This window comes from Oryctolagus cuniculus, chromosome 10, assembly GCF_051225735.1.
Source record: "Oryctolagus cuniculus isolate XC-2025 breed Fujian yellow rabbit chromosome 10, ASM5122573v1, whole genome shotgun sequence".
In the NCBI taxonomy this organism is placed as follows: domain Eukaryota; kingdom Metazoa; phylum Chordata; class Mammalia; order Lagomorpha; family Leporidae; genus Oryctolagus; species Oryctolagus cuniculus.
This window is the reverse complement of record NC_142876.1, coordinates 87,345,129-87,355,993: the sequence shown is the minus strand read 5'-3', so window position 1 is coordinate 87,355,993 and position 10,865 is coordinate 87,345,129. Positions and strand designations below refer to the sequence as shown.

Genomic DNA, 10,865 nt, shown 5'->3' with positions numbered 1-10,865 from the left:
ACCGCCAGCCGGCTCTCTCGGGGGCTGCACAGGTGTTCCCCTTAGATGTTCCTGGTGCATGTTGTCTCTCTCCTCCTTTATAGTCCTCTTCCACCAATCCCAACTCTGCTACCCACACGCCAAGTACGCTGCTCTCCTCCAATCAGGAGCAAGATCAGCTCCTGCAGGTCATCACTCAAGTTGGCGAGAGGCAGCTGCGTAGAAGCTGTTTACTCCTCTCCCAGCGCCATATTGTGGGAGAGCAGATGCATAGAATAAGTCTTAATTCCAGTAACTTAGTCTAGTACGAGTTGCTCCCCACACCCCCCAAAAGATATCTATGAACCTATGAACCCCCTAGAGACCCCCCAGAACCTATGAACACTGTGGATCTTGACATGACATCATCCAGGTTGTCCTTACAAGGGTGAAGAAGACAGTTTGACAGATACGCAAAGGAGAACATAAGGGCTAGTGGAGATACAAATTAGAAGGCTGCAGCCCTGGGACCAGCACTGTGGTGTGACAAGTTAAGTCACCACCCGCAATGCCAACATCCTATACCATATACCAGCTGGCATTCAAGAACTGGCTGCTCCACTTCAGATCCAGCTCCCTGTTAATGTGCCTGGGAAAGCAGTAGAAGATGGCCCAGGTTCTTGAGCTCCGGCACCCACACTGAAGACACAGATGAAGCACCTGGCTCCTGATTCCTGGCTGCAGCCTGGCCCAGCCCCAGATTTTGTGGCCATCTGGGGAATGAACCAGTAGATCCAAGATCTCTCTGTCTTTCTCTTTCAAATAAATAAAAATAAAACTTAAAAAAAATAGAAGGGTACATCTTTAATCCCAGAGACACAAGACAGTAACCAGAAATTACAAGAAGCAAAAAACAGATTCTGCTCTAGAGCCTGCAGAGTGAGTGCAACACTGTTAGCACCTGGATTTCAGGCTCTCAAGGAATAGATTTCTGGTGGTATAAGATACAAAGTTTATAGGAATTCATAGGGCAGCCTCAGGAAACCCTACAATCAGTATTAAATCAGAGCAACAGAAAAGAGCATCCAGTGTTTTGGCAACAGCTTGATTATGACACAGAGAGGGAAGTTCCAGAGACTTGCCCCCGAGAGCAGCTCTCTTAAGAGCCTTTCCCAACAACCCCCTTATTGTCTGCAGTTCCAGCGACTTCTCTTGGCTTGTCTGAAACTGAGATCCAAAACAAGTAAACAAGTTGAAACAAATGTGTTTGTGTTGAAAACAAACACCAACTTACCGATTTTTTTTCCTTTTCTTTTGGCACAGGCAGATCAAGTACAAACTGATCCAATCCAGACTTAGAAAAGAAAGTTTGTAAGTGCCTTTTTTTTTCCTTAAAAGCCCAGGTGGTGGCAGATGGAGACTCACACATGTCTATCTATCAAATCATAATTGATCCAGAGAGAGCCTCGCTGGAGAGAAGAAAGCATTTTCCCGGGCAATCTTTGGTCTCTCCCCTGGTGAAGAATTATCACACCATCTGGAAAAAGGCAGTGTACTACTTTCCCAGTCATTGTGAGGCTAATTATCAACCAATTTCCAACTTAGATTGGCCTAGAACCATGGAATCATGCCCCCTGTATACCCACATACCAAGCCACTGCTCTCACAGTGACCAGCTTTGAGTTACTGAAACTAATCCTGTCTCACCCTTAAGTAGTGCTTGCAATTGAGAAAGCATTGCTCGATGTAGACTCTCAATTGTTTAATGCTCTCACAGCAAAACTGTGAGATAGAAACGGAGCACATATTTTTGGGAAGAAGAGAAACTGAACTTCCTCTGGAACACTGGACTTACCCAAGCCCCAGACTTCAAACCCACTGACACCCTCCACACCATGATGCCACCTGAGGATTGACCCATGTGAGGGAGACGTGCATTTTAAAACAAGACTGTTGGATTTCAGGTGCTCACTCTTGTCAGGAGACCACGTGTCCCTGGCATGAAAAGAAACCATCTGTGTCCATGTGCAGAGGGCATGGAAATCAATGCACTTTCGCTCATTTAGTACCCCCCAAGTCTTCTGATTTAACTATGAGTTCACTGCTCGTGCTGATTCTTTTTAAACTTTTCTGAGATTTCTTTGTCAACTCATTAATAGGCAAAATTTTCAGGTGGCCATTCTCCACAGAGCTATAAAAAAGAAAATGAGCAGCAAGATCAATCGCACTTTGGAAAAAATTCTATATTTTTTCACTGCCCAAGACAAACAAAAAAATTGTTTCTAATGATAATTCCTATTTCTATTTCTCAGGTCACAGGGAAGTAAGTAACATGAATTAAAAGACAAGAGATCTATATTCATTAAATAAAAGAAAAAAAAGACAAGAGATCTAAATTCATAGATTCAAATTCATTTATTTTTCTAATTGGTATAAAGTCTTCACTCGATCACCCTGTGTTGGGGCTGGAGCAGTAAGAAAACCAAAATCTGTGATCTAAACACCCGGACACTCTACTGGGTAAAGTAAGACAATGAGCACATGTCAATTTGTTCTCTAGTTTTCAGCAAAATACATGCAGAGACTTTAAGTTGACTACTGTTATCCCCACCCAGACCCCTAAACAGGAAGATGACAGAACACAGCTCTGAACAGTGACAACCCAGTTGGCCTCACCTCTGCAATTTAATCTTAGGTAACCAAGTAAAAACCGCCTATAAGTCACATACACAAACTGCCATCATTCAGGGACAATGAGAAATGCTATCCTTGCACGGGAATTTCTAAGGATGTCGACTCCTTAAAAGTGTAGGCATCTGGAAGTGGGTATATCTTTGCCACAGACTCCTCCCCGTGCCTGGGTGGTCTCTTCCACTTTCTTGCACCTGTTCTGCTGTTAAATTCATACATGTTCCCAGACACTGAGGGAGGGAAAACATGAAACACAGAAAAGTGAATTTGCAATGAACTTGCAAAGCATTTATTCATACACAGAGTGTTTATTGAATATTTGCTCTAAAGCCAGCCTGCTGACAAGTTTACCTTCTGAAATCTCACTCTCTTGCTGAGGGAGAAATTTCTGCTCTTCCTTGGGGAAACAGTGCATGGGAAAACCTTCTGAAATGTTTTATAAAATGGAAGTATGGTCTGTTCTGCAATTCCAGAGTTCACTGATATAAGGATAGTTCCAGAAGTTCATTGAGAAATGGAATTTAAAAATAAGTTGGAGCAGGTGTTTAGTCCAGTGTCACACATGATAGTACCTGGGTTCAATTTCTTGTTCCAGCTCCTGAAGAGGAAGGGATGATGGCTCCATTGGTTGCTTCCTTGGGAAAACTGGGTTTGACTCCTAGTTTCAGCCCCAGCCATTGCAGACATGTGACAAGTGAACCAGCTAATGGACTTTCTCTTTTTTTCCCTCTTCCTCTCCCTCACTCCCTCCCCCACCCCTGCCTCTTAAATACATTTTAAGAAACCTTTTTTGGTAAGTGTATTTAGGTGTAAAAATATTTGAGATTCAAAAGTATTTTTCCTAATAGTCATTGACCATGAACTCTGGGAGCTACTCTTGTCTATTCTTGACCAGGTATTGAGAATCCATGAGCCACACATGGCCTAGAGAGGCTGCAGCTGGGTGAAGATGGCCATGAACTCTTTGGCCACAACCTTTGAAAGGAGAAGGGTAGGCTTCTCTCTCTGAATCAAGGATGATTCCGACTTTTCATGGGCAGAGTGTGGCAGAAGGGATGCTGTGCCAGCTTCCAAGCCCAGGCCTCAAGACACTGCAGTGTTCCCTTTCAGTCTCTTGAAACTCACCCTGGGAGATCTAAACTGCTCTGCACACTGTCTGACTAATCCTGCTAGCAAAGCTACAGAAGAGGCCCTAGATTACAAGGAGAGGAAGTGGGAGCCAGCTGAAGCCAACCTGCAACTGTCCCTGCCAAGTTGCCAGATTTATGAGTGCAGCCATTTTGGACCCACAAGACAAGACCAGCTGGCAGCTGAATACCATTGCAATAACCTTTATGAGAGCACATAAAGCAAAAGAATTGCCCAAGTGCTAGCAGCTCAAATTCCTACCCAGAACCTTGTGAAATAAAATTAAATGATTGCTATTCTAAGCTCTAAGTCTTCGGGAAGACTTACACAACAATATACAACCAAGGAGGAAAATGTGTTTTATTTGGCAGGCACAATAGGCTTTAACTGAACTAGTTACTGGCTTTTTAGAAATGAGCACATTTCATGGAACAGTCTGGATTTCCACCTTCTTTTGAAGCACCAGAATTTTGACAGTGCAATGGGCTGGAGCTGAGTGACGCCCACATCCCACAAGCATCAGATGGCACCGAGAACTGAACTTACTATTGCATCTATCCCTGGTAGTCATTTATCTTACCTGCCTGGCCCTAAAATGGTTTGCCTGAAGACAGTATCCCATTTTGTAAACTATCGTGAGTAAACAAGTGTTTCACACAGTTTGGCATCCAAACAGGCAAAATGAACTTAACTCAAAAGATAGTTAAGCAACATACCTGGATCAATGGCTTCTCCATCAAACACAGTCTCATACACAATGGTTTCCTTTTGAATGGAAAAAATGTTAGTAATAAAATCATCTTGATACAGTCGGTTTTGACATGTGTTAAATACTTAGGGCTTATACTTCTTAGAAGTTACTCATCTTTTTCACCTATGCATGCCTAGCAGCCAAGGGCCAAAACCCTTCACGCTGTTCTTACCTCCTTGCAACCTCATCCCCTACATCACCAGCTGTCAGTATGCTCGTGTTGCCCTGCAAGTATTCAGGTCCACTTCATTTTATTTTCCTTTATTATTCATTTGAGAGACAGACTGAGAGAATGATAGATACACAGACAAACAGAGACAGACAAAGCTCCTATCTGCTGTTTTAATGTCCAAATGCTCTCAACAGTTACTGTGGCTAAAACTGGGATCCAGGAATGCAATTGAGGTCTCCCAAGGGACTGGCAGAAACCCAACTGCTTCAGCCATCAACCTGCTGCCTTCCAGGATCTGCATTAGCAAGAAGCTCAAGTCAGGAGCTGGAGCCAGAAGTTGAATCCAGGCACTGTGATGTGGGGTGGGGCATCCTAACTCAAGCTTACCCACTAGGGCCAACACCAGCTCTCTTGTCTTGTTTTGTTTTGGTGGAATCTTTCTTATTTAATATTTATGTATTTGAAAGATGTGGTTACAGAGAGGGATAGTCAGAGACAAAGGGAGAGAGCTTCCATTCTCTCATTCATTTCTCAATGGCCGTAATGGCCAGGGCTGACCCAAGCTGAAGCCGAGAACCAGGAACTCCATCAGGGTCTCCAACACAGATGGCATAGGACCAAGTACTTGGGCCATCTTCTGCTGCTTTCCCAGGTACATTAACAGGGAGTTGGATCAGTAGAGGAACAGCCAATGCTGTTAAGTCCTATACAGAGGAACTCAAACCAATGCTCTGCTATAGAACACTATTGTCACAGGTAGTGGCTTAACCCACTCTGCCACAATGCCAGCCCCTCAGTGGAATCATGTTTTTTTTAAATATTTCCAACTAACACATCATCACTGTACATATTTACAAAATAAATATTTTGATACATGTAAACCATGTATAATGACTTAATTAGAGAATTTATTATATCCATCATTTCAAACATTTCTCATTTCTTTGCATTTGCATTGGGAACAATCAGCTCCTTTGTTTGATGTGAAGTCCCTTACCTTAAGTGGGGGCTATGACAGGCTGAATTGCAACCCTCGCCCATTCACATACTGAAATTCTAAACCTCAGCATATCACTGCATTTGGATATAGAGCCTTTACAGAGGTCAGTAAGATGAAATGAGGTCATATGGGTGCACCTACTGCAATAATGGGCTTCCTCAGAAGAAAAGATTAGAACACTAACAACAAGGGGTGACCGTGTGAGGGCACTATGAGAGCAGCCACCAGCAAGCCAAGAAGAGAAGCCTCAGAAGAAGCCAACCCTGATGAGACCTTGAACTGGGACTTCTAGGACTATGGGAAATAAACTATCCCATCTGTGGTATGAGTTATGACAACCCCAGCAAACTAATTCAGCAGATCAGCTGGCATCAGTTTCCCGAAGACACAGGCAGGGGAGCTGCTGAAAGACAGCCATGGAACAATATCATGGAACAGTATCATGGACAGCCAGGACTCAGGGAGGAATCCAGGGCACTGAGGGAGGCCAGAGGAGCAAAAAAGAAGAGATGAAGGCCAAAAACACTCTATCTTGTCCTACTGTACATTTACTTTTTCCTGGAACCAACATAACTCTCCCACAGTAGTGTGGCCCGTTCAGTAAATATGCCTCAGCCATTTTCAGGATGGCTTGCAGACTGCACAGTTTAGATGTACCAGCTGCTAAGGAACTCCAGGATGAAAAATTTATTCAAATCTATACATGGATATACTGTTGGCAAATGTAATTTGTACTTTTATGTAATGGTGGATAATGCAAATGGATTTCCATTTGTCTGGAGTTGTTTCTTGCTGAATGCACTTAGGATATTTGAGGCACATTTTGACCTAGCCAAATTCTAAGGTTGGATCTGAAATTCTAGCTTTGTAAACATACAAATTCAGTAGAAGTGGACAGAATGAAATTATTGTATTTCCTTCCCATGATTGTTTGAGTAGATTTACCCTACATTTATATGAAAGAACTTCTTGCTGGGCAGTAGTTATATCGAAAATATAGTACTTCTCTTTTAAGGTAGAGGGTCAAAAAATGTACTTACCATTAAGTCTTCTAACTTTTTATTTCTGCTTTCTGTAACAGTCTTTTTCTTTTGACTTGTATCTCCTGTTCAAAAGTAAATAAATAATAAAGCAGGTATGCAGAAGTGGTGCTTTAAAAAATACACAAATCAAGCATGATCTTGTGACAATCAGCAATTTGTATCTTACCTGCAACGTACTTCATTCCTCTGTGTGAGAGAAAATTTGACAAAATATCAGCTTCCTTACATTAACACAGGGGAAAAAACAATTTCATTCAATATTGAACCCAAGACTATTATCCCATCTTCCCTACCCCAGGAAAAAAAGAATGCCTGTATGGGGGAAATAAAATGGTCTTTGCTAATTATCACCACCCCTTCATCTCCCCATGAATAAACTCTCCTCGGCTGATAAAAATCCACATTCAACTCCGTTTCTGAAGTCATGATATTCTTCACCGTGAAAAATATTGGTGAGGAAAAAAGCTGCAATTTCTGTCCACCATTTCTTTGGCCTCTCTGTCTGGCTTTGGATAGATGGAAAAACAATCAGATGTGTGGAGAGGAACCCTGCACTGATTACCGTCCCTTGGCTCATTCCCAAGTTCATCAAACACCTGTCCATGAAACGGCTTGCTTCAAAATAAGATGGGGAGTTGCTGTCTTGTTTGCTCACAAATTGATTTCTTTAAAACCTATTCTCAGGGTAGGCATTTGGGATAGTGGTTAAAACGCAGCTTGGGACTCCTACAATCATATTGGAGTGTCTGGGTTTGAGGTAATTCATAGGAAATTATCTGCTAAAAGTATTTAATGCATTTCAAAAGTAATTTTTATCAGAGCAGGTGTTTAGCACTTAGGACACCTGTGTCACACACTGGAGGACCTCCATTCGATACCCAGTTCAGGCTCCTGGCTCCAGCTTCCTGCCAGCACAGATCTTGGGAAGTAACAATGATGGCTAAAGTAGTGGAGTCCATGCTACCCACTTGGGACAGCTGGATCAAGTTCCTAGCTCCTAGTTCCAGCCTTTGCAGGCATTTGGAGAGTGAACTAGACATGGAAGAGTTCACTCTCTTTCCTTCTGTCTCATTGTCTCTCTCTGAAGTGAAATCGACACTATGAAAAACGGTGACTTGATCAGCATAGCCCTGACTGTTAATGAACAACTTAATACATTATCCCTCTTAGTAGTTTTTTTTTGTTTGTTCTACTTAATATGACTGGTTTAATTCTGTAATTAATACACAGTTATTCTTAAGTGTTGAAATTAACTGAAATGTGATCCCTGTTAAACATAAGAGTGGGGATAAGAGAGGGAAGAGATGTACAATTTGGGACATGCTCAAGCTGACTTGCCCCAAATGGTAGAGTTAGAAACATACCAGGGGACTCCAATTTAATCCCATCAAGGTGGCATGTACCAATGCCATCTCACTAGTCCAAGTGATCAATTTCAGTTCACAATTGATCATAATGAAAGGACTAAGAGTCAAAGGGAGCACATTAGTACCTGCTAATACTAACCGATAGAATAAATAAAGGGGAGAGTGATCCAACATGGGAAGTGAGATACTCAGCAGACTCATAGAATGGCAGATGTCCTAAATAGCACTCTGGCCTCAGAATCAGCCCTAAAGGCATTCGGATCTGGCTGAAAAGCCCATGAGAGTATTTCAGGCATGGAAAGCCAAGACACTCTGGAAAAAAAAAAAAAAACCCTAAATGAAAGATCTCTGTGAGTGAGATCCCAGTGGAAAGAACAGGTCTTCAAAGAAGGAGGTACCTTTCTCTGAAGGGAGGAGAGAACCTCCACTTTGAATATGACCTTGTCTAAACAAGATAAGAGTCGGAGAACTCAAGGGGCTTCCATAGCCTTGGAAACTCATGACTGGTGCATAGGGAGATTACTGATGCCATAAACAGGAGTGTCAATTTGTAAAGTCAACAACAGGAGTCACTGTGCACTTACTCCTCATGTAGGATCTCTGTCCTTAATGTGCTGTACATTGAGGCTTAGTGCTATAACGAGTACTCAAACAGTATATTTCACTTTGTGTTTCTATGGGGGTGCAAACTGTTGAAATCTTTACTTGATGTATACTAAACTGATCTTCTGTTAAAAAAAAAAAAGAAGAAGAAATTATCAATTCCCAACTTGACTCTCGCTGGGATTAGACATGACAATAGGTCTGATCTGATTTCATCATCATTTTAAAAATCATCTATTATTTTTCACTTTATGTTTCTGTGTGGGAGCAAACTGTTGAAATCTTTACTTAATGTATGCTAAACTGATCTTCTGTATATAAAGAGAATTGAAAATGAATCCTCATGTGAATGGAAGGGAAGAGGGAATGGGAAAGGGGAGGGTTGCGGGTGGGAGGGACGTTATTAGGGGGAAGCCATTGTAATCCATAATCCATACTTTGGAAACTTATATTCATTAAATAAAAGTTAAAAAAAAAAAAAAGGTAAAAATTGGCCGGCGCCGCAGCTCACTAGGCTAATCCTCCACCTAGCGGCGCCAGCACACCGGGTTCTAGTACCCGTCGGGGCGCTGGCTTCTGTCCCGGTTGCCCCTCTTCCAGGCCAGCCCTCTGCTGTGGCCAGGGAGTGCAGTGGAGGATGGCCCAGGTGTTTGGGCCCTGCACCCCATGGGAGACCAGGAAAAGCACCTGGCTCCTGGCTCCTGCCATCGGATCAGCGCGGTGCGCCGGCCGCAGCGCGCCGGCCGCGGCGGCCATTGGAGGGTGAACCAACGGCAAAGGAAGACCTTTCTCTCCGTCTCTCTCTCTCTCTCTCACTGTCCACTCTGCCTGTCCAAAAAAAAAAAAAAAAAAGGTAAAATAAGTCTTAAAAATTAAAAAAAAAAAAACATATTCTCACAGAAAATCTGCTTCAGATGTTCTAAGGTGGAACCCAATAATACGTTATTGCTGGAGTTGGTTCTCTCTGTTTTCTGCCATTTCTTTTTTCTATTTTATCAATGCTGCTTACTTTTTATATTTTTAAAAATTTTAACCAACATTAAATTGTGCATATTGATGGCATCCCTTGGAATGTTTTGATATATGTGTACATAATGTAATATCAGATCAATGTAAACACATATATCTCCTCAAACATTTACTATTTTTTATGGTGAAAGGATTCAAAATTGTTCCTTTCTTCTAATTTTTTAGAAAAATATACAGTCAATTATCATTATCTGTAGTCATTAGATTGTTCTTTTTTAAGGGCTTTTTTGTTTAAAAAGCATAGTGACAGAGACAGGGAGAGGGAGAGAGGGAAAAAGGGAGAGAGGGAGAGAGAGAGAGAGAAAGAGAGAGAGAGATTGATTGAGACTGTCCATATACTGGTTCACTCCCCAAATGCTGACAACAGCGAGGGTTAGATCAAACCAAATTTAGGAGCCAGAAACTCCGTCCATGTCTCCCAGGTGGTTGGCAGAGAATCACGTACTTGGGCCATCTTCCTCTACCTTCTGAGGGGCATTAGCAGGGAACTGGGGGCCTGCATTGGGGCACAGTGGGTTAAGATTCCAGCTGCAATGCCAGCATCCCCTAGAGGCTCCAGTTTAAGTCCCGACTGCATGGCTTCCAGGCTTCCAGCTTCAATATGGCCCCGCCTCTACTGTTGAGGGGTGAGCCAGCAGATAAAAGAGCTCTCTCCGGCCGGCGCCGCGGCTCACTAGGCTAATCCTCCGCCTAGCGGCGCCGGCACACCGGGTTCTAGTCCCGGTCGGGGCGTCGGATTCTGTCCCGGTTGCCCCTCTTCCAGGCCAGCTCTCTGCTGTGGCCAGGGAGTGCAGTGGAGGATGGCCCAGGTGCTTGGGCCCTGCACCCCATGGGAGACCAGGAAAAGCACCTGGCTCCTGGCTCCTGCCATCGGATCAGCGCGGTGCGCCGGCCGCAGCGCGCCGGCCGCGGCGGCCATTGGAGGGTGAACCAACGGCAAAGGAAGACCTTTCTCTCCGTCTCTCTCTCTCTCTCTCACTGTCCACTCTGCCTGTCAAAAAATAAATAAATAAAAAAAAATAAATAAAAAAAAAGAGCTCTCTCCTCTCTGTAACTCTACCTTTCAAATACATAAATGGATCTTGAAAAGAAAGAAAAGAAAAGAAAAGAAAAGAAAGAAAGA

At 43.0% G+C, this 10,865-nt stretch overlaps 1 protein-coding gene across 3 annotated transcripts in view; it reads right to left on the bottom strand.

Annotated features, from left to right (window-relative positions):
- Positions 1-2,362: 2,362 nt before the first annotated feature.
- Positions 2,363-10,865, bottom strand: part of LOC100359044 (cadherin-related family member 3) — a 106,712-nt gene continuing 98,209 nt past the window's right edge. For 2 of the 3 annotated variants that reach the window (XM_089305992.1, XM_089305994.1), the window contains 4 exons: positions 6,910-6,929; positions 6,741-6,805; positions 4,494-4,542; positions 2,363-2,879 (listed from right to left, as the gene is read on the bottom strand). In XM_089305992.1, the coding sequence (XP_089162118.1) occupies positions 2,722-2,879; positions 4,494-4,542; positions 6,741-6,805; positions 6,910-6,929 (292 nt within the window). In that variant the 3' untranslated portion in view covers positions 2,363-2,721. Of the gene's footprint in view, positions 2,880-4,449; positions 4,543-6,740; positions 6,806-6,909; positions 6,930-10,865 lie in introns of those variants that run through there. The other variant, XM_089305993.1, reaches the window with a different exon arrangement.